The sequence below is a fragment of the Ceratotherium simum genome, chromosome 15 (assembly GCF_057802395.1).
Source record: "Ceratotherium simum simum isolate JZ-2026a chromosome 15, ASM5780239v1, whole genome shotgun sequence".
NCBI lineage: Eukaryota > Metazoa > Chordata > Mammalia > Perissodactyla > Rhinocerotidae > Ceratotherium > Ceratotherium simum.
In genome coordinates, this window is record NC_141914.1 from 51,104,962 (window position 1) to 51,132,907 (window position 27,946).

At 36.6% G+C, this 27,946-nt stretch overlaps 1 protein-coding gene across 2 annotated transcripts; it reads right to left on the reverse strand.

The window, feature by feature from the left end:
- Positions 1–236: 236 nt before the first annotated feature.
- Positions 237–26,988, reverse strand: SEC62 (SEC62 preprotein translocation factor). 2 transcript variants are annotated; one of them, XM_014783201.2, is made up of 8 exons: positions 26,906–26,986; positions 18,407–18,515; positions 17,264–17,369; positions 10,953–11,157; positions 10,612–10,704; positions 7,860–7,920; positions 5,214–5,333; positions 237–1,474 (listed from the first exon to the last, which is right to left on the reverse strand). In XM_014783201.2, exons 1-8 carry the CDS (start codon positions 26,939–26,941, stop codon positions 996–998), a joined length of 1,209 nt encoding a protein of 402 aa, XP_014638687.1. In that variant the 5' UTR covers positions 26,942–26,986; the 3' UTR covers positions 237–995. The 2 variants fall into 2 exon arrangements, with proteins under 2 accessions (XP_014638687.1, XP_087296175.1); XM_087440049.1 differs by lacking the exon at positions 5,214–5,333 and having other exon boundaries at positions 26,906–26,988.
- Between the last annotated feature and the right edge of the window lie 958 nt (positions 26,989–27,946).

A 27,946-nucleotide genomic window follows, 5' to 3' on the forward strand; every position in this document is an offset into this window, starting at 1 on the left:
GATAAATCAATATGAACATTAAGGCATACAAACAGCTACTTTAAGTCTGCTCTTATTTAATGAGGATCGTTTTAACTCATATTCAAATACATGGAATGTTGGCACAAAACTGAAGCTGCTGCAGAAAGATCACAGATGTTCTGTGGGTTACTGAAACTTCCATTTCTCTAAAAACATACTCTTAAATGGTCTCAATTTTACAAATTTAAGTGTTGAGAAAATGTCTAAATAATAAGTAACAATTAAAATAAAACATTTATTTGTAAATTATGTACAGAATACATTTTACTTTACGACAAGGAAATGGGAAGAAGGAAGAAGAGCCATCACCTTTCAACCAGTGCTGTCTGCTTGCTTGCTCTGTTGGAGATGACCGTGTTTCTCTGAATGAGATGTACAAATCAGTATGGATTTCCTAAGTTGGAAAAGCAGAATTTGTAGCTAAACTAAAAATGTTGCTGATTACCAGTTGGCTTGTTTCCACAAAATGCTTTTGAATCCTGCTAACTCAGAATCTTAAAATTTCCTGGTATAATTTTATAATCAACAAAAGCTTAACTATCCAGAACGAGTTTAAGAATTTCATCTTAAAGAAACTGCGAAATGGCTACATAACTACGCATAATCTGAAATGTTGGTGTTTCTTTTTTATCCCTTTTAGTTATTTTGATTAGTCTAACAGTAAAAAGCCATACAACTATCAAAAATGCCATTAATCTAAATGTCATTGTGGAAAGTACATCTTTGATAACTATCAAAATGAATGAGACCTACTTACTGTAAAATTATCAAATAGATAAAACTTATAAATGGCTTTAGACTATACCAATAGTAGTATTCTATGAAATGAAGGACTGAATATAACTGCTTGGATGTCAAACACATTTCAGCACATGAATTTAAAGAGTGCCACAAAAGTCATGTGTACATTATGATGATCAGCCAACATAGAAAATCCAACCTCTTGCACTTATTTAGTCTCCAAATTAGTCAGATTATGATTTTTCCTGTGAAGATTGAGTTGTTTCTCCATCATTGTCTTCTTCTTCTTCTTCCTCTTCCTCTTCACAATCCCCATCTGTTTGCTGTTCCAGTTCCTCTTTTGTGATCATTTCAAAATCATTCCCATTGCCACTACTGTGTTGGGATCGGTCATCTTCCCTCCTGTCACTGTCTGTGTCTGAATGCCGTTCTCCACCTGAGCCTTCCGTGCCTTGATTTCCTGGTCCTACTTTTCCCTCCTCATCTTCCTTTTTCTCACTGTCTGACTTTTCCTCACTGTCAGACTTCTGCTGCTTTTTGGTTTCAGATTTCTCATCTCTCTTTAAGTCTGCTTTTGGTCCTTTATATTCATGTGTGTACAGAGGCCTGAAGGAGTCAATGAAGCCCACGTCAGCAGTCAGATTTGGCAAGAACCAAAAGTGGTGCCTTCCTCCAGTTATGAGCCAAATGATGAGAAACAGAATGCAACGAGCTGTGGGAGAAAAATTTCTCTAATTGAATAATTCAAGCACTGATTCAGACAGCAGGGAATATTTGTTAATAAAAAACTGGGAAAACACTCAAAGTTGTATTACTTGCACTTTACATGCACCTTAAATATGAACAAAATAAATCCTGACTAGTTTAGCAGCTACCACAGTATTCTAGGCACAAAGCATTCTGCTCTGATCTTCAGGGCATAATATGCTACAATGCCACTCAAATTACTTCTACGTTTTCTTCATCTGGGTGCTGTTCCATGGATATATGCTTATGATTTATGCATTTTTCTATGTTACAGTTTAATAAACATAGACGTGAGTTGGATGTTTAAGTATGCATGAGACCACAGCATAAGAAAGGAAATAAATGCGAGTAAGGGATGAAGGATATCTTAAGCAGCCTTTAAAAAAGGAAACGTAGGGCTGCATTATGACTTCCCTAGACCCCAGGCACTTTTGTCTAAGGCAACTCCTCCATAAAACAATACTAAAAATTATACTTTTTACAACCATATTGGTATAAATACAAATATAATCCTGCATAGGTTCATTATTATATACATGTGTATATATTATTACTTCTGATTGTAAAAGAAATGAAAATGAAAACATTTCCATGAGCCCCTAAATATATCTGGGTCCAAGGCATGTGCCTACTCTGCCTAAAGGATAAATCTTCTAAGTAAAAACATTTCTGAACAGTAAGAGAACAATTTCCTAAAAGTTACAATTTCGTTAATTAAGTAATTATGTAATTTCTGCTTATTTAAGGACCAATCCTCTCCCAAAATTAGGAAACAATACAATGCTAACGAAAGACGGATTGCTTAAATAAATAGGGTTTGAGGTTACTCTCTTAGAGCAATATATGACAAAATCGTGGTTAGATAATAGAACAATTTGAGAATTTTAAAATTTACAGTAATGAGTCATCACAAACACAAACCCCAAGATTCCATGTAGTTTTCTCTTAACCTACCAATTATATAGAGCTGGGTGATTTTGTTTTTTTTTAAAGGTCATAATGATTATGTGAATGTTATGGACTAATCAATTATGACAGGTTTTTGGTTTTGTTTTATTTACAGACAATTATAGCACTCTTTTCATATAAGGCCTAAAGAAAACTCATTTATGCTTCTTCCATTATTTTGTACGGAGAAATAAAGGGAAATGGTTATAGCTGACTTGACTTTTAAGAAGCAGTAATTTCTATTTTCACAAAAGAACATAAATGTTCTGAAAGACTCTGTACACATTACTATCTTTTGTGGTACAAACAGAAAAGGCAAATATGTTTGAAATTATCATTTAAGAATAAATTCCACTGATAAAAAGAAATAATGAACATCTTTTACGGAGGATGCACATTTTTTTCTCCAAATAGGATTATTATGCTATGTCAGACTTTACAGGGCTGTTAGGACAGATAGTTCATAACATGAAATCTTGCCTCAAATCCAGGAAAAAGCAATATAGAAATGGCACAAATAAAATCTAAATTCTCAACATACATAAATTGAGTATAGCAGAATTCTAACATGTTTTAGAGTTTTTCTCTCTATGACATTAGATTACCAGGGGCAAAAGGGGAAGAATCATGAGAAAACCACTGTGACATGTACTGTCACACTATTCCTATACTAAAAGTGACTCATTTAGAAAATTGCCAAAGGTCTTATTTTAAATGGCAATATTAACCATACATATTCCAAGTCACACCAAATTTAATTTTGACCAATATATAATACTTCATAGGACAATATAAAAGAAATATCCAATTTTAAGTGGGCTACAGATCAAAATTATTTGAAAGTATATTTGGAATTGCATTTTCTAACAGAAACAAAATGCTGGGTTTGTTTTCTGGTTTAATTCACAAGACTATTTAATCCACAATGCATATTTAAAACCACAGTATATTTAAAATGAAAAATTATAGAAAACACTACTGAACAAACAATATTTTAAAGAGCAAAACAATATAGTAACCATAAATTATTGTGAATACTGGTTTAAATAAAAGATAAGCAAGTGAGTTAATTCTATTCAGTGGAGTTAAACCTTTGGTAAAATTTTTCAAAAAGCTTCTAAATTTTTAGGAATTTGAGAGCCAAAAGATACCAATTTGATTATATCTAATGTTAAATCAAAGTTTATGGCTTCTCATTCTTGATGCAGGTAGTACACCACCACTGGTTACTTGCTTCACAGTCTTAGATATTATTTCTTGGCCTACAAATGTACTGTGTTATATGCAGAAGCATCAGGGGATTTTCTCAAGGTGACTAAGCTAGAGGAAGGGAAAAATGAAAGGTAGGTGGAGAAAGCTTCACACAGAGTGAGAGATCACAGAGAAAAAAGGAGGCCATAAATATGATGAATTAAATGAAAATACTAGATGAGTTCCCAGGTCTATAAATGGTGGCACCAACTCAGGACACCATGATGTCCAGGGTGAAGGGATGTGCAGAGGGAAATTGCTTAGGGCTACCGGAGTAATGCTTTATAAACACAAGAATCTATTATATATCATAGAACCTCAGAATAACATTCCTCCAGTTCAGATAATCTTGGTCAAATTATGTCCTCTAACAACAGATATTAGGCCAATAATGTGGATTTTTTTTTCTTTTTATATAGAAATACTCCTATATGTCTTCGTGGAAAAGCTGATTTGTCATTTGGGGAAAATAATCAGAACTTAGTAACATATACCAACATAAACTCTAGATGGATCAAGGAATAAAGACAAGTTTAAAAATCACCAGACAGCTTTTGATAAGCTGAGAAAAATTCCTATTTCTTTCCCAAAGAGAAAAATTAAATTAGACTTGTTCACCTTATATGGGAAAATCTTTGAAGACTAGGATTTTAAGTAAAATAATATTTGTTGGTTTTTTTCATGGTAAGTAACATGCTCATTGTATAAAATACAGATAAGTTAAAGAAGAACATTAAAATTATTCATTACTATCACCACTATTTATATTTAGGTACATTTTCTTCCAGTCAGATCCTACCAGGCATTGAGTATTTCCATTAAAACAAAAATCTTCCTAATTAAATAGGCAAAAAATACCTCATTATCTTAATTTTATTGTTTGATTACTAGTAATGAGCATTTTTCATGTATTTATTAATCACTATTTTTATATTGTTTTACTTTTAGCTATGAAAGACCTTAATCATCCAGAAATGTAAAAAAATTACGCTTTCTTGTTTCATTTTTAAAGAACATTTTAAAATTCCTTAATGCATTTAGAATTTATTCTGGTACCTGGGTGCAAAATGATTTTTCCCAATATGGCAAATCAACTGTTTAGAATCATTTATTGAATACATACATAGAATTTAAATATTTAATACACATTTCATTTGCCTTAAGTAAAAATATGAAAATGTTTTACTGAAAGTATTATGTTTAATAAATAATCAACCACTGTAAAAATACTAAAGTCCTTGTGGTAGCTACACTTTAAAGCATATCTATGTGCAGATTAAGACATATCAAATCCTTTTTCTTCAAAATAGACTAAATCTAATCAAGTACATATACTACTTCAAGCCTGAGTCAGTTTTGGGATATGACCCAAAAAGTAGGTCCACATACTTTTTGATTTGCCTACATTAATTTTGCTATTAAGCTTTACTTGAAGCTCCAGATTATAGTCCAAACTGCTCAATATCTACCTTCCTGAGGTCAGTTTTACTACTAACAATACTTACCAACAGCAAGGAGAAGAATGCTGGCTACAAAACAGCCTGCGCCCACACTGAGGTAATAAACCCCCACTCTCATTTCTGCTGGCCAGAGAGGGAAGAGGGTGGCTGCTATCACTGCAATGACTGGCACAAGAAATGACACAGTTACACAGGTAACTTTTAGATTAAAAGTTAAATGGCCTGGCGGCAATATCAGTGAATATATTCCTAGAGGAAAAAACTGAAACATGTACGTATTGGAACATATAAAATTGCCATTTTTATAGGTAAAAAATGGTCAATTATCAGCCTTTTCACATAGTTCAACCTAACATTTTAAATACAATTCTTAAATTAGGTTAGGATTTTTCTAGTATGAATTACATATGATTAGAAAAAAGTGCTGTCTAAAAATGTGAAATTGTTAGCTCCTTAAATGATCAACTGCTGCTGTTTTCAAGCAATGCCTACCTTATTTTTTGAACATAAGGTACCTGTCTACTGAATAGGGGAGCTTAAAGAAACAACAACCAAACAACAAAACTAACCAAAAAATGATTCCAAAGATCCCTCTTTGGAGATTCTGATTCGGGGCGGAGCTCTGACATCTACAGATTGGAAAAAGCTCACCAGGTGATTCTGATACAGGTGGTTTTTTGGTAGTTAGGGAAACTGTATACAAACATCTCTGTTTTTTCCCTAAGACTACATGGAATAATCAGAAGAAATTAGAAGGCTCGTTATTAGGCTTTTAGAGCAAGAGAGATCAGGATTCAAATTCTAGCTCTATGATTTATAAACTAAGTAACCTTGGGCAAGTTATTTAACCCCTTTGAGGCTAAGTTACCTTATATTTAATATGTGCCTGTTCTTATTTTTTAAAGATTGTTGTGAGGATGAAATGAAACAATGCATGTAAAATATTTAGCAAAGTGACTAGTACATAAAGTCATCAATAGCTATTAGCTATCTGAGTTGGATTTAATTGAGTTTCAATTCTTAACAGTTATTTTGAATGAGATCTTATGATATCATATTAATCAAGCTTGTTTATTTAACTGCTATCTATTTTTTTCTACCTGTTAAATCATTCTCTCCTCCTCCCTCACGCCGCCTCCCTGAACTTACAGGAATAACAGATACCCATGGTAAAACAAACAAACAAAAAACAAACCAAAAGGTGAAGACTTCATCTAATTCTTGGTCCACTTCCCAGAGGTTAACCACTATTTTCTTATTTGTACTCCCAGAGACTACCTATATATAATTAAAACTAGCTATATAGACTACTTTTTCCTACATAAATGAGCTTATACTATTCTTACTCTTTTACAATTTTTTTTTCATTTAATCTATTCTAGATATCTTTCCATAAGTACATCCTACCTAATTCTTTAAAAGCTGCATGGTATTCTAGTGTGTAGTCGTACTGTAATTTATTTCACCATTCTCCTATTGAGGGACTCAAATTATTTCCAGTTTTATCCTATTACAGACAATAGTGCACCAAATACCAATGTAATATACATTTGTGCAACCGTGATTACAGCAGAGGACAAATCCCTGAACTCCAATTGTTTGGTTGAAAACTACAGGCATTTAAAATTTGAAAGATATTTGCTAATTATCCTCCTAATTATAATCTGAGGGATTTGGATTAGAATAGATGACATGCCAAAGCACACTCTTGAATAGATACTTTGTGCAACTTTATTAAGAACAGCATTGGGCCGGGCCGGCCCTGTGGCTTGGTGGTTAAGTGCGCGCGCTGCGATGCTGGTGGCCCGGGTTCGGATCCCGGGTGCGCATCGAGGCACCACTTCTCCGTTCATCCTGAGGCCGAGTCCCACATACAGCAACTAGAAGGATGCTACGACACACAACTATCCACTGGGGCTTTGGGGGGAAAAAATAAAATAAATAAAATATTAAAAAAAAAAAAAAAAAAAAAAAAAAAAAAAAAAAAAAAAAAAGAACAGCATTGGGATAAATTCCTAGAAGTAGAATAGCTGGGTCAGTGTATACATATTTAAAATTTGAAAGATATTGCCAAACTGCCCTCCATAAAATCTAAAACGAGGGGCCTGCCCCGTGGCGTAGTGGTTGGGTTTGCGCACTCTGCTTCAGTGGCCCGGGGTTTGCAGATTAGAATCCTGAGTGCGAACATATACACCGCTACAGCGTCATCCCACATACAAAATAGAGGAGGATGGGCATGGATGTTAGCTCAGGGCCAATCTTCCTCACCAAAACAAAAAAAACACAAAAAAACCCAAAACACTAAAACAATGAAAATACCATCAATTCTTGGAGAGTGTTTTTCCTAAGTGTTGGACTTTTACTAAGATTAAGTACTATCAAACTTTGTAATCCTCTTAATCATTGTTGCTTTAATTTGTATTTATTATGAGTGTGATGAAGTATCATTTATGATTACAGATCACTCCATTTCTTTATCTGTGAGCTACCTTTACTATTTTTCTACCAGACTGATAAATCTCTTAAAGATCTCGGCTTTAATGTGCTGCAAATATTTCCCTCAGTTTATCATATTATCTTCTGACTTTAAATAACGTACACCTTTTTAAAGTAATTATTTTATGTTAAATATTTTTCTTTATGGCTTCTTCATTTTTATTTTCCTTTCTAAATTTTAGAGATTGTACTTACCAAGAATTAATCCCATGACAAATGTTTTAAAGTGAACTGGGTCATAGATCCACACAAATACCTAGAAGAACCAAGAAACCCCAGTGCTTAAAGTTCTAAGGTCACATTAGAAAGTTAAGCTTAATTCTATATTTTAGATCCTCTACAACAGTCACTTCCAACTTCCTAACATATAAGAACTACTTTCTAAGGTAAACAAATTCCAAAGACCTTTCTTCACTAGCAGTGTTTCTTTTGGTATCCATTCAGTTAGAAAATAATTTTAAAAACTATAAATTCTGTAATGTAGTTAAGTAAAGTTCTATGTATTTACAAGCATTTAACAATTTGTTCATGTGTGCAAACCATTACTTATTCAACCTAAAAACCAGCAATTGTACAACCTTTTCGTCCCTAATATAATAATGTACACTGGCATGAGCAGAACCAGTCTGGGTTAAGAGCACAGTTAAGAGAGATTCCAGCCAGGCCCTTCTAGATTCAGCAGCTCTCAAGTGCATTCTGTTCTCTCCCAGTCAAGAGATGCAAAGAACCATTATTAAAGATCATGATTAGTGAACATAAAGATACTATGACTCCCTGCAATAATTTCATTGCCTACTCTCCCATGGAAGGTCTGTAGCCCATAAGCTGGGAATCACTGCTTTAAAGCTTAATTTACTTTATACAACAGACATTTACTTCATTCAGAACAATCAAAACCCTGCTCAATCATCATCCGTAAAACTCCTAATTTCATCTCTTAGTTTCTATAAATAACAGTACTACTCTTCCATTTCCTGGTTCTGTTTTGACCAGAACTCTTTGTTGCTGTCTTTTTGATTTGGTTCTATTTCTAACACTGGGGGTTTCATCCCTCTTTTTTAGCTCTGCACATTTCCCCTGGAAATCAGATCCAGAGACATCACTCCTGCCAGTTAGCATTCTAAAAAGACAAGTTTTTAAAGACATTTCCCACCTTTAAAAGTCTGAAGGCATGCTGCTTTCTACAGAATAAAATATAGTCTTTTCAGGAATGCAAGCACCCACACTTTTGCTCAGGCTGCTTTCTTCACCTAATAGACCTATAACTCCTTCCCAGTGCACCTGGTAATCTGCCAGTCATCCTTCAAGACTCAGCTCAAGTGTTCAAGGTCTCCAGACTCTCCTTATCCTCTCTTGATTAAATTAACTATTCCTAATTGGTGTTCTCCCATCATAACACTTACCACACAGTAATAATGTAACATGTTTAAAAGCTCGTATCTTTGCTAGACTATAAGAGCTTCCAAGAAGAGAATTTTATCTTATTTATCATGCTATTCCCAGCACCTATATAAAAATGTCTTGGCATATAGCCAATGCTTGATGTTTAATTGAAGGTATTTGGTCTCCATGTTAGGAAAGACCTGTGGTCCTCTATTACAGTGGTTCTTAACCAGAGGTTCACAACAGAATCACCCTGAGACATGTTATACAAAACACACACACAAACACATCCCCTAGATTCCACCCTACAGCGTCTCACACAAGTCTGTCTGGAATGAGCCTAGAGCACATGCTTTCTGAAAAGCTTTCCCAAAATTTCAAACTCATAGCTCTAGGAACCACTACTTTATATACACTACTTTTGTATTAGGCATAGCAAGAAGATATATGTCTTGAAATTCACAACAATTCAATAGCCAGTATATAAATAATGTTTTGCTATCAGTTAAAAGACTAAATTAAAGTCTTCAATGGAAGGCTACCACCACACAAATCTCCCGTTACAAAAGAAATAAAAATGAGGGGCCGGCCTAGTTGCGCAAGCGGTTAGGTGCGCGCGCTCCGCTGCGGCAGCCCAGGGTTCACCAGTTTGGATCCCGGGCGCGCACTGAGGCACCGCTTTTCAAGCTATGCTGTGGCGGCGTCCCATATAAAGTGGAGGAAGATGGGCATGGATGTTAGCCCAGGGCCAGTCCTCCTCAGCAAAAAAAAAGAGGAGGATTGGCAAATGTTATCTCAGGGCTGATCTTCCTCACACACAAAAAAAAAGAAATAAAAATGATTTCCTTAAGTAATGCATCATGCACTGGTAAAAGTTTTAGGCCCCTAAAATAGGGTGTCTGACTATAAGAGGCAGAAACCAGTAGGTGTCCCTCATTAAGCATTCTGCTCTTCTTTCTTTGATAGTAATGGAAATCCTGCATTTTGGTTGGGCAAATGACAACGCAGTGTAACAAGCACATTTCTAAGACTTTATTACAGGTAGACATGACCATGTGACAAGGTTCTGGCCAATGGAATCCAAGCAAAAATGAAACTGCCAACTTCCAAGGTGTCCTTAAAGAGGAGGCCTGTTCCTCATTCTCCTTTCCTCCTTTGGATGCAGATATAAGGCCGGTAGTCATTTTGGACCATGAGGTAACATTTACTAATTGCCTCACACAGGAGGAAGAGCTTGGATCCACCATGGAGCTGCTATATCTGTACTGCTTACCCTCAGATTTCATTGACGAGAGGGAAACAAGTATCTATTCTGTTTTAAGCCATTGTTATTTCAGGTTTCCTATCACTCACAGACAGCTGAACCTAATTCTGACTGGTCTTTTATAAATTGTTTATAAATCTAAATTCAGAGAAATTACTGACTTTTAAAAAGAGTCGATTTTATATCTACATAGTTAGATTTATCTATATTACTTCTTTTCTTCGTGAAAAAGGCATCAAAGATAATTCTGAAAATTCCTATGGAAAACTGGATTTCTACTTATAAGCCAGATACTCTCACCTCATTTCCATCCAGAAAAACTTGATCATCATGTGGCTCAAGCTTGAATTTTTTCTTAGTTTCCTTCTTTTTGGGAGTTCCTGGAGTTTCCTCCTATCAAAATCCAAGTTGAATACAAGAAAAAAACACAACAAGCAAAAAGCAGTAAGACATTCATATAGTCAAAAAACTTTCACTATTTGAGACAGAGAAATCAAAATTCTCAACTATGGTATTTATAAAAACTCTAATATGGTTATCTTAAGTGGCTGTTGCATAATATTTCAAAAGTGCTCATATGTCAGTAGTGATCATGTGCACATAATGATTTTTGATTTTTACTTAATTTTAGTTGAAATCACCTTTTTGGATTCTTCCTTTTCGCCGTCTTTTTTTTTTTCTTTTTCCTTTTTCGTCTTTTCATCCTTTAGATTTTCTTTCTTGCTCTTTTTATCTTCTTCTTTTCCACTTTCAGCTTTTCCTTTTTCTTTTTCTTTTTTTATGTCTTTATCATACTTCATTTTCATTACTTTCAGTGCCCGGTGAAAAAACTGCTTCTTTAAGAGCCTTTGGAAAAAAAGGTATGACATTACATTCCCTACCAATTACACAGATACAGAGTAAAAAGCAAAAATATAATGAAGCAAATGAAGACATACATTGGCAATCCACCAGAGAAATTACAACTAGTAAGCCCATGAAAAAATAGTCAGCCCCACCTCTAATCACAAAACTGTGCAGTCAATTTGATTATATAAAAGGTGTCAACCTAATTTTCATTTTTTAACTATGTAATTTTGATATAAGAGATTATAGGTTTGAAATTATCCTTATGAAGCTTTTCTCCAGGTTCATTAAGAATAAATCAAGGCTCTGCTTTATTTAATGTTATCTCTCAAATTCAAGAGCAGACATAGAAAGAAGAAATTAAATATAACAATTTAAGAAATGTTAACAGAGGAAAAATGTGCTCATGATTTGACTGATGAAATCATGTCTTCAGTTGTCTTTCTCAATGTTATTTTTTTCTCTCCACGTACTTCACTATTTAGCCTGCCACTGCACTAAAAAATCTTCAGTTAAGTAATGAATAATTGAATATGCCAAGGTGAGACTCAGGACTCTAAAAACAACACAGTATCAAATTGAAAACTGTACAATATATTCGGCAAAACAACACTATGTATTCCTTGTTTCCCTAACTTCTCTCAATACACTGTTCTTCCCTCTACTTAGCAGGGTTTTTCTGTTTGTTTACATTCCTACGTCAGAGCTTTTATACTGGCTGTTCCTTTTGCCTGGAATGCTCTTCCTCCAAATAAGCATGTCCTTTGGGTTCACTCCCTCACTCCCTTCAAGCCTTCCCTCAAATGTTACCTTCTCAACTAGGCTTACTCTGTTTAAAATTATAAACCTGTCCCCCATCCTCTCTCCTGTTTCCTGTTCTCCTACCCACAGCATTTATCTTCTAACTTAATAGACAATTTATGTTACGTCTGTTTGTCCCCCTCAACAGACTGTAAACTACTTAAGAGAGAGATTACTATTTTATTCATTTCTTTATCTGATGAGTTTAAAAGCTCATTAAAATTAAGTCAACCTTGTAGTAGTTCCTTTCTAATCTTATAATCCTACTCAAGAAATTCAGTTGCCTTTATCTTTGTCATCTAAAGGCCATCTTTCCAAATTTTATGTTCCAGTTTCACAGTTCCTGACATGTTCCTTCATTCCAGCCTTGATAATGTACAACTACCAAAACGTAACCTAGAAGCTAGGTCTCACTGCCACCATCTGTGCCTGTTAATGGTGACTATCCACCTTTCTACCTCCACTGGTGCCTGCTCCAGCACATCACACCACTTGTTAACTAGATGCCTACTTCCTGCCCAATGACCACTTATTTCTGGTCATTATGTTGTGCCCTCTGTAGCACCTGTGTTTTGCCTGCCTAGCTGTGCTTCTTTCTTCTGCCCAATTAGGTCCACTCTATGAACATCTCCACAAAGCTAACTTCTAGGTCTCCTCATTCAGGTTTCTACTTGCTCAGAATATAATTAACTACTTATGAGTGGAAACAGAGATTTAAGTGAGAGTTAGTCCTGAGCTAACACCTGTCGCCAATCCTACTCTTTTTGTATGTGAGCTGCTGCCACAGCACGGCCACTGACAGACGAGTGGTGTAGGTCCGCGCCTGGGAACTGAACGTGGGCCACCAAAGCAGAGCGCACCGAACTTAACCACTAGGTCACCGGGGCTGGCATGAAAGAAACTGTTCTTAATAAAGAAATAAATAATTAATATTTAAGAGTAGTGGTGGGTATTTAAATATGAAGGAGGATTTTTAATTTTTACTCCAGAATGTCTTACAAAAATTTATAATGAACATATTCTAAATTTTTTTTGTTTGCTTCCATGATTTCCAGATTTTCTATCAGAAACATTTATTACCTGGAACATTCATTAATATGAAAACAAAAATACATCCTTTCATTGTATGTTAACTGAAAACCAGCATTTTACATCACAGTTCATATTACAGATCTTAATGCACTAAGAGTACATGTGTACACATACAGATAACTTGAGTATACTCAAATGGTAATATGGTGTAACTTGGATTTTCTTCTGTATCATTTTCAAAGTTTTCTCAAACTTACTTTAGTGGAAAAAAATTGGTGTTTTTTTTTTTTGCTGAGGAAGATTCACCCCGTGCTACAATCTGTTGCCAATCCTACTCTTTTTATATGTGAGCTGCTGCTACAGCATGGCCATAGACAGACAAGTGGTGGAGGTCCACACCCAGGAACCGAACCTGGGCCGCTAAAGCTGAGCATGCTGAACTTCACCACTAGGCAACCGGGGCTGGCCTGAAAAAAAATCTTCTTAATAAAGAAATAAATAATTAAAAAAAATAAACCACAGAACTTTAGGAGAAAAAAATCTTTCCCTTGATGAGTAGATACAGAAGGGCACAGAACCAGCAGGAATGTTCACTTCTGTCACCTTTCCTGCACAGCTGCCCCACCCCCATGACAGAAAAGTAGACTATTAAGCAATCAAATTGCTGCTGAAAAGTTCACATCCTGGTAGATGAGTTCTAGTACCACCTCTACCATTTAACTAGCTGTGTGGTTTTGGGTAAGTGACTTAATCTTAGTTTATTTCTCAAATGGGGTATCTATCTCATAGGGGTTTCTAGGACTAACTGAGAAGCATATAGATTGTTCAGCTTGGTACCTGGCAGATAACGTATTCAATGTTAGTCATTATTATTGCTATAGCAAAATCTTGAATTTCATTTAATAGTTATCAAATATGTATATGGAATATACAGAGACACAAACACATTTGGTTTCACAAATCATTACATTATAGCATCATTCCACTCAGTAATAAGTAGAATCATTGATTTAATTCCTTGATAGGTCTTTAGAGAATGTCTACTTCACCTCACTCTATGCTTCGAAAAGCGAGATGACATTTACTATTGTAATAAAATCAGCGCCTCCATTTATTTAGCTTTAAACACATCGTACAGTACAAATCACTTACACAAGGCTGACATTTTCACAGAACTACTCACACTTCCCTGTCTCAGTATGTTCTGTGCCCTTTGCCAGGATCTCTCTAACAGACTAGAATATGTGCTTTGGAGGTAGGGATCAAGTCAACAGTCATCTTTGTATTCCTGGGGCCTGGCATATAATAGATATTTGATAAATATTTGTTCAATAAACAAATGGATTAAAAGCAGCTGTAAAAAGTTACTAAATTGCTTATATTTTTCCTCACTTCTTAATTTTTTTTTCAGGTTTAACACTCAATGCCAGACTTGTGTTCAGGACTTTCACCCCTGTGGCAACGATGACATTTTATTAAATGCCCACATTGTGTTAACTGCTGTGAAGTGACACAACAGTCCTACAATTGCCTTCAGATTTAGCTGGCATGAAATTTAAAACAATAACACACATGCAACAATTCTAAAATAGTTAAAGGCTAAACTGTATGATATTATCTTTATAAATTCTGTAGAAACAGATACAAAGATTAATGTGGGCTGGAGGACCTGAGGAATACTACATGGTAGAGATGAAACTGGAGGGATATTTATTGTGAGAGAAAGGCAGGATAGAGGGAGAACCATTTGGGGAAAGTGGCAGATTATGATCAAAGAAAGACCTGCAAGAGAGTGAGCATGGCGAATGAATGAGAATGAGAAGGACATTACTGGACCAGGCGATTGGAAACGCAAAGTCATATGGAGAGTTAGGATGGTGCTAGATGAAAGGCTGAAGAGTTCACACCTGAAATAGGCCATTAAGAGGCATAGAGCATATTAGAAAAGTTGTTTTGTCTATCACCCTACACTTTCCTGTTTTCTTTTGCTTTTCCTCAGACTCCCACGAGCCTACTTTAGAAAATAAGACTAGACAAGTGTCCACCTGTGGTTTTGTCTGTGGTCAGGCAGGAACCTGTGAGGGCTGGCCACCATGAGGCTGCTATGCTTGTACTACAAGTGGCTTTGAAGAATTTAGGTAGTTATGCTTCTCTACTTCTGCTTTAGTGCAGAAAGGACACAAACAACCTGGCATGAATGGACTATCATATACAACGAAAAGTAAGTGTATCTCTAGGATGTTCTCTCGCACTCAGGTCTTTTGAGCTTTTCATATGACAAGGTATCAAGGCTCCTAAGAGGCCAAGAAATGTGGATTAATACTGGCTGCTCCCCTCAGAGGTTTGGTGTCAGAGATTTAATATTCAAATAGTATTGACAGAGGCTGGCCCTGTGGCTTAGCGGCTAAGTGCGCGCGCTCTGCTACTGGCGGCCCGGGTTCAGATCCCGGGCGCGCACCAACGCACCGCTTGCCCGGCCAAGCTGAGGCCGCATTCCACATACAGCAACTAGAAGGATGTGCAACTATGACATACAACTATCTACTGCGGAGTAGGGGAGAAAAAGGGGGAAAAAAAGGAGGACTGGCAAACAGATGTTAGCTCAGGGCCGGTCTTCCTCAGCAAAAAGAGGAGGATTGGCATGGATGTTAGCTCAGGGCTGATCTTCCTCACAAAAAAACAAAAAAACAAACACAAATAGTATTGACAGGTGAATCCTTCATCTTAATTTTTGCTTCATTAAATGCATCACCATTTTGTTCAAGGAGATAGTATAACATAGCAGTTATAAGCATGGACTACGGAGCCAGACTGTTGGATTTAGAATTCTGGCTCTGCCACTTACTAGCTGTGTGACCCTGGTTAAGTTACTTAACTTCTCTGTTTTTGCATTTATGGCATCTCTTAATCTTTAAACCATATATAAAAAATAAATCTATTTTGAGGCAGGCAGGGAAATTTACACTTTGGAGTTCTAAATACACAAATGACTGTAAAGGAAAATACCTACTGTACCACTATTAGCTCATCCCTGCCCCAACAATGAAATTTTCATTGTTTCTGAAATGTCCCTTAGTGACTCTAGTTTTTGGCAATTAAGAATTTTAAGAAATATTTGATAATTCTTTAACTTCATAGCTTTAGAAATCAGGTTGTGAAAGAGTGGTTTTCAGAGGGGTCTCATGTGGCTTATACTTTTTTTTTTTTGGTGAGGAAGATTAGCCCTGAGCTGTTGCCAATCCTCCTCTTTTTGCTGAGAAAGATTGGCCTTGGGCTAACACTGTGCCCATCTTCCTCTACTTTATACGTGGGACGCCTGACAAAGCCCAGCTTAATAAGCTGTACACAGGTCCACGCCCAGGATATGAACCTGTGAACTCTGGGCCACTGAAGCGGAGCACGAGAACTTATCCACTACCCCACTGGGCTGGCCCTTCATGTCGCTGATACTTTTAATGCCATTAAAGAATATATTAGCAAATGCTATCTGTACCACCCTACGACATACAAAACAATTTAAAATGGCAAATTCCCACTGATAAACTTTAGTGTCACAAAAACAAAATTTGGTTTATTAACATCTTAATAAATACGCTTAATTATTTAAGTAGTAAGCCAAGGGAAAAAAATGGAAAGAAAAACCAGCATACTTCTTTCCAAGTAGAAAGTGATTTTCATATTATCACTCACCATTAAAAGTTTTTCCCAAAGGAGACGTACCTATTATGAACAACATGGATATTACTAAACTGTCTATACTTCATCTTGGAATCAAGAAAAGGTAGATGTTGCAGGTGCCTTGATTTTACAAGGAATGCATTAGCAATCACTAAACAAAATAGGGAAAGGAACGTGGCTAATGGCTCAACATGTAGGCACTAAAAAAAAAAAAAAACACCGCACCAGGGACAATAGGTCTCTTAGGAATCCTTGCCAAAGTTTTGGAAAAGACTCTCTAACTGTTTGCTCCAGAAAAGAAAGAACCTTTTTGTTCACTGTAGTCACTGATATATGACTTTTATTGCTGATCTTTCAGTTCAGTCGGCCTGGCAAATGTACAAATGTAATAGAAGACAAATAAAAATCATAAAAATACGACAGTCTAACACCAAAGAAATGCATTCCAGAGGTAATGAAGAAATCCAGCTTGCATGTAAAAGCTATGTTTGAGCTATGTTCTAATATCACTATGTTTAATGACAAAAATGGGTAAGGAGCTTCAGGAGTATTAAATCACTATTTACGTTATCCTTCACCAAGAAATAAACACTACCTGTTGCAGTAGTCAACCACAGACTCCCTTGTTGTAAATAAAGCTTCCTCTCCTTTCTTGGCCTTTGCCCACTTTGAATCCAAAAGGCAATCCACTGCTTTTGAAGCTAAAGAAGAAATTTATTATTTTAAATTTAGTATACATGAGAATTTATGTCTACCTAAATTATATTTTATAAGGCAAATTTTAACCTCCTGTCATCAGAAACTAAAACCAAGTACAACAGAAAATGTAGTCTGATATGATCATGATAAACACTTCCTCAAAACCTCAATTCGTGAAACATATCAATAAGCATCTTTTTTAAAAAAGTAATGCAGTGAAATAAACAGCATTCAAAAATATTAACTAACGCAAGATAAATGGGAAAATGTTCTGCACAAAAAAATTCAAAATAAATATAAATATCACCCTTAGCAAATAATCACAATTAAATGCAGGATAAACAAAACAAAAATCTTCCTCTCCTACAATAATAGAAATTCTGTCATCAAGCTTTACTGTAACCTACTGAGGCATAAGCTCTGTGAACAATCTACTGCAGTCACTAGAAGAAGCTAAATATATTGGGTCTGAAGAGAACAGCATGTTTATTTTTCTAAACTTGTAATGAATATCAAAACCATTAATCATAACACTAAAGAAAGAGAAGATAAAGGAATTTCTTCTCTATAATGGCACTTCAATCTTAATTGATGAGACAGGTAAACTCAACCACTATTTATAAGCCATAGGGCTCTATCATAGATGACAATAACTTATAATGAGGTTGTTTGGATTATGTGAAGAACCAAAGCTCCTAAGTTGTTTCCTACAGACTTGTTTCACTCTGAATTCTACCCCCGAGTTTTACAAAAAGATTATCTTTAAGTTCATATACTATCTGAACAAAAGGTAGTATTAACACTGAAAACAAATCCTATTTAAAAAATTTCCAACAATGTTTTCACAAAGCATTTTCATCTTTTTATCATTGACATTTTCAATCACAAAAGGAAAGAATAGGATAATCAATTGCCATATGCCCATCACCCAACTTCACCAATCACACTTGGAAAGCACTTTTTAAATGTCTACATATCCCAAATTTAGGTATCTTTATAAGATATGTACACTAATGTAATTATACTGATGTAATCCTACCAATAAAATAATCAACCCGGTGACCCATCATATTGGTGGACTTCGTTGGACAGTTGAATCGAAGATATTTGGCTACAGCCTTCTCTTCTTTAGATGGTTCACCAACTTCCTGCAAAGTAAGAAGAGTAATTTACTAGAATCATTTACTTGAGAAATTCATGCACTGAATTTACAGATCTGTTCTGCAAATCTTTTTAAGTGGAGTATACGCCTTTCTTTCAAGCTTTCTCTAGAGCAGACCAGGTAATGTACACAAAAGACAGAAAGGAGATTTTTTTAAATTATATGTTTTTCAAATACAAGTTGATAGGGCCAAAACCTGTCTGCCTCTTAGCCCTAGCTAAAACGTATTTATTTTGAGTTGTTTTTCCAGTATGGTAACTACTTCGTTCACCTATACTCCTGCCTGGTCTCTTTTTATACGCCACAAACCAATAATTTAAAAGATTAAGAGGCTGCCAATAATGAGTGCCCGAATGTCAAGGTAAGTAGACACAGGTGCCATAAATAAATGTTAAATAACAGCCAAAGCTATGTACCCTGAACAACAGACAACAGACCATAGGGGGAGTTCTCAAATTAACCAAAGATAGCTGTCTGTCCCGGTGTGGCAGCCATAAGAACTACTATCTGAGATACTGAAGATCTGTATTCCCTTCCCTCTCCTCTGTGGTTGCAGATCCAGATACTGTCTAGGACTCCTTTCTCATCGTGTCTTTCTGCTCTTCTTCCTTAGCAGGGGTAAAGCAAAAATAAAAATGCAATACACAGATAAATTACAATCTCACTTGAAGAACTGATTAATGGAAGTACACAGACAAAGAGTTTCGGAAAGGCTGCTTTAATCCTTCCCTGTTTTCTTTCTTCCATTCCTTTCTCCAATTTTTTTTATTACTTTCTTCATTCTTTATCATTCCCCATCTTCCTTTTATTTCCTTACATTCTCAACTACTTCTTTAATTTCACAATTCCTCCTGTGTACTTATTCTCCCCACCCATATATTGAAAGAAATGAAGGCAGTCTACATTTGTATACATCTTATATACATGCTTTTAGAAGCTGTCTTATTGTATAAGCTATTGAAACAAAAGTACTGTCTTCAATTACATGTTTAAGCACAATACATAGACCACTCAAGCAATACTTCCAGCAATATATAATCTAAATGGGAACGATTTCAGGAAGGGCTGTTTCTTAAAGTGCCAAATAATAGTAAAGAATTATCTGCCAAGAATGTAGGATGCTGAGAACAACTAATGCCAAAGACAGTTATGTTTCAGGCAAGACATTCTAACAGCACAAAATAGAAAAAAGTAATCTACCTAAATCACCTGTCTTTATGTCAGTTTTCCCACAAATTTCAGATGTCTGAATTCAGTTACATTTGATGAAAATAAGGAACAATTAACAAACCAAGGTTTCAGCTTTAGTTTTATCCTGAAAAGGAGTAATTTGTTAGATGAAGCAAAAGCCTGTGCTTTGGTGATTGAGTCACCTGGCAGCTACTTCTCATATTTCTTCCTTTGCATTTCCCAACTTCTCTACTTCCAGTAGCCCAATTAACTGTGTGTGATTCTTATACTCTGCTACGACCTCATTTGTGGGTTATTATTTGTGGCAATAAAAATTAAAAGCCCAAATCATTCAATCCAAATGAAGACTACAGTAAAAACCAAATATTCATATGAATAAGAAACCTTTAGGAGGCCGGCCCCATGGCGTAGCGGTTAACTTGGGCGTGCTCCGCTTCGGTGGCCTGGGTTCGCAGGTTCAGATACCAGGCGCGGACCTAACACCACTCGTCAGCCATGCTGTGGCAGTGACACACACACAGAATAGAGGAAGGCTGGCACAGATGTTAGCTCAAGACTAATCTTCCTCAAGCAAAAAAAAAAGAGGAAGATTGGCAACGGATGTTAGCTCACGGCGAATGCTCTTCAGCAAAAAAACAAAAAAAACCAAAAAGAAAACCTTTAGTTTTATATATAAAAATATGTATCACAGAAAAATAGAATCTTCAAAAACTGCAAATTCAAAATTTAACATTCTAAGTTCACTAACACCTACAAGGTTCATAATGATTTAATTTGGGGCCTAGCCACAAAACAGACTTTCTGATACACTAAAAGGTGAAAATCCTATATTTCAATTTTTGAAATCACACTAAAATATATTAATATATATGTTAGTATCATATGTTAAATGATAATATTTAACTGCATTTCTAGGAGCCTCATCTATTAGTAAATAATATCCTATATATTTGTGGTACAGCCCAAGAAGTAATACTACAAATAATTGAAAATAATGAGATACTCTAATTGGTTACAGAAACCAATTCTATTTTATAATCGCATTCATATATGCTCAACTTTTTTCCTCATTTGATACATCTGTTGTCAATTTAAAGGTTTCTCTAATTAACTGATAATGTGTTACTGGAATATGTTTGATTAAAAATGATTGTGGGAGGGAAGTCTGAATAAACATAAATCATTCAAATACATACTTACTGAGTGTTTACCCTATAATAATCTTTGGGTACTACAGTCAATACCAAAAATTTGTAAGGCATGATACCTACACTTTGTTAAAACTATCCAAAACAACAATTGTTATTTCCCAAAATGAGTGACAGAAAAAATATTTTGTACACAAAGGAGTGGCATTATCAGTGTGGATGAGAACAGCTATAAAAGATCTCTTGGAAGAGGCAGCTGGATTTTGAAAAATGAACAAGTTTGGGGTAAACTCAACGAACAGCATAAACACTGTGGCTGAGAATGAGTACAAAATTTGGCTCCAGCAGAGACAAGTTAGGAAGCATTGTGAGGTTAAGTATGTACAAGTAGAACAGGGCTAACGAGTCTTCAAGGCAGTTTGAGAAATTTCAACTTTACTGTGTAAGTAACAGAAAGACCACTAGTAGCTTTTCAACAGAAGAACATAATTAGAAAAAATGACTTAGACACATTATTTTGGTGCCTGTGTGTAGAATGAATTGGGAAAAAAACACCCAAGGCAGTAAATTAGTATTCAAGTAAGATGTGATGTGATACTGGATTAGGGATGGGAAGGAACTGAGGATATTTGAAACATTTCAAATGTAGAACAGATAGGACTCAATGATAAAGGATGAATGAAATGGCTAAGTAAAAGACGTCAGATTTCTAATTCGATCAACTGAAAGGATAGTTTTTTAATAACAGAAATTTGGGAGGAAGGTGATTCTGGGGAAAAAACAATCATATAAACTTTAGGCATGACAATCTACACCCATACTAACACTCAATTAAACCATTTTACTAAACACATGCAGAAATGTACTAATCTACTGATTGTTGACAGAGGCATCACATGTAAAATCTGATATCAGGATACACAAGAAACTGAAAAGTCCATTCTAGTATTATATAATAGGAAATCTGATACTACATGAATCCACAACATTTTTAAACCTCATTTTAACAATTACCTTCAAGTTTACCAAACTCTTTTGCACAACTGCAAAATAGACTCAAGTAATATATTTTCGTTCCTTTCCCCTCCTTAGTAAAGGCACTACTAAGCAACAATGAACAGAAGAGACCCAGAAAACACGGACTTGGATAAATCTCTCCCAATTACACATAGAGTTACTTATCCATTGATACTTCCTTAAAGTATCAGTAACTTCCCTGGAAATTGTGACTAGAAAAGTAGTGAATTCTTGCAAGACACTGGTCTAACAGAATTGATATCTTCCTTGTTACTTCTTGAAGTTCAAATCCTTCAAAAGTTTCTATTTTCCTTTGTGAAATATTATGAAATGTTCATTATACCACATATAAGTTATACATATTGTAGACTGTCTTTAACAAAAAGTACAGAATTTTTGCCATCTGCTGGGCCTTTGAAGCCAGAAAGAAAGACTGCCATGGAACAGTACCAAGAGAACATGACCACAGGAAGCTGGTTATACAGAAGATCCTGCCATGGAGTCTTCACTCTCACTGCTCCCCTGCTGTAGCCTAAAGAGAGGATAAAACAGTCTTTCTCTTCCTGTTTATACATTAGACTTTAGTACCTCCCCTCTTTGTTTCCTTTGATGTGAACAAATCTTCAGAATATTTTCATAACTTTTCTAGAAACCTTCTAACAAAAAGTGAAGGCCTTTTGTAAACAGCATCACACACTAATAAAGAGAAACCAGCTCCTCAACTCTCAAGGAAGAGAACTTGATAGGTCAATGAATGGGCTCAAGTGTCTTAGAATGAGTAAGTGAAGAGCCAATAAGGTTTGAGGCTGGACTACCATCTTTCCACCCAAATACCAAGATGCTGGCTGCCACAACTCACAACCCAAAAAAAAGTACATAAATTGAAAGTTTGGTTAGGACACTCTTTTTAAATTATTTAACAAATACTATTTTTACTTTAGAATACATCAACACTCAAATACTATCATGAAATAGGTGTTACCATTTCTAATTATATGTTATTTTACCCAGTACTTAAGACAATCTTTCTGAGAAAAAATATTAGATCAAGAGTCAGCAAGCCATGGACAATTTTACAGAATTTCTGATTCAGAAGAATTTTTTTAAATTGCTATAGTCAATAGAAATAAGCTTAGTTGATTTGCTGAGTGAACTGAGCAAAAAAGAAAAAGGTTAGTTTACAAATTACGAATTCATATCTTCATACAAGCAGTATAAAATATTTGTGAAAATGTAAACAAGTCAGCTGAATAAAATCTGAAACCTGGAGGGAACCTTAGATAAATCATTTGCTTGAAGTCACACAGCATGTTACTAATAAAGCTTGACAAAAGTCTCTGTATTTTGACTAGGGCAGTGCCCTGCTGTAACACCGTCCTGCTTCAGTCCTATTGTAAGCCCTCCATTAAGCCTCTGGGGGCAGTTTTCAGACTTAGGACTGGCTTCCTGGGTTCCTTCTCTTTTCTTCAAAAGAATCCCAGAGAGTCAGACTGTACAGTCACAAACTTTCTCTTTTCTTCCCTTTTCTGAAATTAAGCATGTAGGCCCATGATATATCAGGGTTTTATTGTCAAGGAGACAGATGGGTCCAACAAAATTAACTGAGATGCAGGTTATAAAAGTTCTAAGAATTAGTAAGCTATTTAAATGTTCCAAAACTCAACTGGATACTTTACACATAAGCAGAATACTAAATGGGATGATTCTGTCTTTAGTAGGGACAAGTTATGTTATGTCTTTATGTTATACAATTTAATATAAAGATTTCAGGATTAAAGCATTAGGACAATTTATTTTTATTTTATCAATGGTGAAGTGGAAAGAACATTCAACTGAGAATTAGAAGACTTGGTCTAAATCTGGTTTTACCATCCTGATGAGTGACCCTGGGTCAAGTCACATAACCTCACTGAACCTCAGTTTACCTGTGAAATGAGGGTGATGGTTTAGATCAGTAAGTTTTATACCTAGTAATACTTTTAGATCTAGGTCCTAAAAGTAGCTTAAAGGACCATGGGGTGTGGGCATGATGATAGTGGGGTACTGAGGAGATAGCGCTTTGGGCCCACCACCCTGTCTTTACATAAGAACAGCATTTGTGCAAAAAGATTCCACACAAACCCTACTATTTGAAAATTCTTTTCAATTCTAAAATTTCATGATTCCAGGATTCTAAAGCAACCTTCCTAGTGAGCAGCACTTTGTTAACCTATAAGCACTTACTGTATGTTCTTAAAATTTTAGATAATTGCATTTCTTAAAGTTATTTATTTTCAAATGTTTCATTAATTTGGATTGAGATCACTCTCATTTGAGAATCTCAATCATTAAAATTTCCCAAAATAATGTCAATGAACACGTAGCTCACTTCTGGTTTTCAGTGACCTGTAAGGTGAGTCCAAGAAGGAAATGTGACGCAATAGTCCTCTTGTCTCCAACTTGGATGGGATACCAGAATCTGAAATTACGCTACACTAGAAAAAGCAAACGAATTAGCTATTTTTTTAAACCCTTAAACTTGTTTGTATCAACCATTTCCCCCAATGTACAAATTACAATTCAGGGTCACTTGAATCTATTAAACATAAAAATCTTTTCTAAACATGAAACATCAAGGAACAAACAACAGGAAACTCAGTTGATATTACAGACCTTTTTGCCCAAACGTCTTACAATAGAATCTTTTCTGTAACTTAAACTCTGAACTTTGTCATTACATTTGATCTTTTTGTTTAAAATGATGCCAATATTATAGTTTCTGATTCTCGGGGGGGGGGGGACACAAGGAATTTTATAGGATATTGTATAGTTTTATTAATTTGTTAAGACTGTATAATAGTACTCCAAGCAGCTCTCCCAAGATCTCTACAACATTCTAGCACAACTACATAAAAAACTTCAAGGATGGGAAAAATAAGTGTTATTTCTTTTCTTTTCTTTTTTTTTTTTTTTTTATTGACGTACAATTGACTTGATTTCATTTAGCAGTATGCCAGGTTGATTTTTAACAATGGATCCTCACATATTTATTTGTTCCTCAAATAAGCAATAGTAAGTAAATGGCTATACTTTACAGAACTCACAGTCTAATGGTTTATTTACTGAATAGATAGCTGTTAATCTTTCTTCAGCATATCAGAGTGCTTAACAAAAACCAAAACAAATCATCCCAAACCCTTCATCCTTGGGGAGGGGGGAAGAGAAAGGAGTCATGTGCCAAGAACTCTTTTAAAACCTTTAATAACAGGTCATCGACTCACCTATTTTTCGAAACAACCTTACAACTCTATCAGGTTCTTTCTTTCTTTTTTTTTTTTTTTGAGGTCAATATCCCTTCTTACAGATTTGGAAATTGAGGTAAAAAGTTAAGTAACTTGCCCAAAGTTACACAGCTAATAATTAGTGAAACAGGGTACAAACAGGCACAATCTGGCTCAAATTTTAGCTCCCAGCCACTACCACTACTACACAGCTTCTTAATCTACCTTTCTCTTCAATATAAGATCACAACTGAAACAAAAGCAGCTATTCAAAAAATCAATCAGGATCATCTTTACAACAATATTAAAGAGCAGCTGAAATTGTAAAAACACTGTGTATTAAGGGGCATAAAATGTACTGCACATGTAAATAAGTGTACATTAAGTATAATTTGACGAGTAACTTTAATATAAATTCTAATAAAAGTATTACACATTCACACTTGTAACACTACATTTTGAAAGACTAGGAAAAGTACAACTAGAAACTTCTTCCATAATAACCTTAAGCCCTGGTTTTAGGACCTGTCTGACTTTGGGGGAATTTGTCTCTTTCTTATCCCCTTCTGTACTCTGCTAGTTAACTACTTGCTTATTTCTGCCCAGTTCCAAAATTCCAAATTTACTGATCACTGGCATCTTCTTTTGTAGTAGTTCAAAGTTTTCAGGAGAATTTTAACTTGCATAGCACAAATCACCTGTGGTGTAAGCCAACTTAACTGATGAATGTTTTTTTAAATGGAGAAATAAAACATTAGATAGACAAAGTCATTCTAGGCAGTGAAATAGTAAGGAACAGAAAGACAATGAGAAGTGTAACAATTAGTGATGATTATATTAACTTACAACATGTTATCAATCTATGGTGACATGAAGGTTTCTAGGCACATGAGCTGAGGAGACAACGGACTAATCAACATCCCGAGTTTAAGATGTTCCACATATTTAACCCTCGTGGCAAAGAGCAAGAACAACAGGGGAAACTGTAGGGCAGAAATGCATAGATATGACATGCATGTGGAATGAGGGAGGGATGTTATGTAGGTTATAAGGATGACACAGTGGCACAGGAAAGGTTTCTGGGCGCGACCAGCTCGTTGCAGTACCAACACGGTTGTGTTTATTTACACTTGTAGCCTGAAAGAAAGCCAGAAAGCTCCAAGTGGACTATGAAGTTAATAACACCGAGGACACAGGAGAGTACACGCAGCTGAACATCTGGACAGGCAGATCGCTGCCTGGGCCCCCGGGGCAGCTGACCAGACCCAGGTTACTCCCCCTCCTACGGTCCTATTTGCGCACAAAGAACCGGCTGCTTTAGGTCAGTCCTCCGCCTCCTTCTACCCTAATTACCATAGCCTTAATTTCGGGATCGCTAAGGCGAGAGGATGGGGTCGAGAAGGGAGGGAGGAGCCCGGGGAGGTCGGAGTCTGCGCTGGGGAGGAGGCTGACCTCCCAGCGGAGGCGCCGGCCGGAGCGGCCACAGGAACCCCAGGCCGGCGTCCGCGCATCCGCGGCGGCTTCCGAGCGTGGCGCCTCTTGCCTTCCGCCGCTGCCCCACCACCTCCGCCTCGATCTCCGCCTCGGCCAACACCGCCCCCCCTCAGGCCCCTCACAACGACGCAGCCTGCAGCCGGAGCCTCGCGGCGGAACCCCACCCCGCCTCGCCCTCGGTTTCGTTCGCCCTTCCAGGGGCCTTTCTCCCCTTCTTCCCCTCCCGAGCGCCCTGAAGCCCCTACCCCAGAGCTCGGCTTTACTACCTGGATCCGCTTCTTGTGTCGCCTGCGTTCCGCCATGTTGGCCGCTCCGCCCGCTTCCCTCTGACGTGGAGCGAGGAGGGGGCGGTGGAAACCTCGCGAGAGCGCGCCGCGGGCCCGTTATGTAACCTGGCGGCTAGCGCCCGGGACTGGGGGTGCTGCCGAGCGGCTGGGGGCCGGTCGGTCCTGGGGGCTTTGGCGGCGCCTTGTCTGCCCTCTTCGCTCGGCTCCGTTTGTTGCGGTAACTGGAAGTCGCTGGGACCAGAAGGATGTTGAGAAGTGGATCAGAGAGCAGGAGGGCTGGAAAGAGTCCTTCGTTCTGAAACCTGACTGAGCATCTGAATCACCTGGGAAGCTACTAAAATACAGATTCCCGGCCCCACCCCCCTCAGGGTTAGTACCTTTGCGGTGGGGTCTTTCCTAGAGGGATTTACTGAGATCTACGGAACTCTAGACGTCCCTAACTGTGGCACTTCCAATATTCTCAACGAGCCTCGCCCACTTCCCACGTGTAAATTCTTTTAACCCCATTTAAAAGATGAGAAAACCGAGATAACTGAGGGGCAGAGATACGAACTGATTTATCTAAGGTCCCACAGTTGGTAAACGGCAGAGCCGAGATCTGGGCCAATTATCTTTTTCCACACAATGAACCAGGTAGTACGGCTCATTTAAAACAAACTTCGGCTTCTCCATTCCAGTTTTCACATTGCTTCTCCAAACTCACCTTTAGAATCCGAGAGTCCGAGAGAACCCAAGGAAGTACAAGCAACTAGTAAGATGAGTAGGAGAAAGTTTCCAAGAAGTTGGGCGTGAAGAAGACTGCAGGCTACTTCAAGGAATTGCTATTATAACTATTGTTATTTTAGAGCCACCTAGGACAAAGAGAATGGGCTTAAATTGCTAGTAAGTGTTTAGATAGGAAGTCCCATGACTTTATGGAGATTTTAAAGCATTTTTAATTGTGGAAAATACAGAAAAATAAGATGAAGAAAATAAAATTTTGTAATTCTACCACCCAGAGATGTTATCAGTTTATTGTCT

Bases quoted from the DNA above. Each gene is read 5' to 3' on its own strand.
- SEC62 (XM_014783201.2), bottom strand. From the start codon at position 26,941: ATGGCGGAACGCAGGCGACACAAGAAGCGGATCCAG. The intron at 7,921-10,611 runs GTGAGAGTATCT...TGGTTCTTCTAG, and splicing joins TTTTTCTGGATGGAAATGAG to GTATTTGTGTGGATCTATGA. The intron at 1,475-5,213 runs GTAAGTATTGTT...TTTCTCCCACAG, and splicing joins CATTCTTCTCCTTGCTGTTG to CTCGTTGCATTCTGTTTCTC.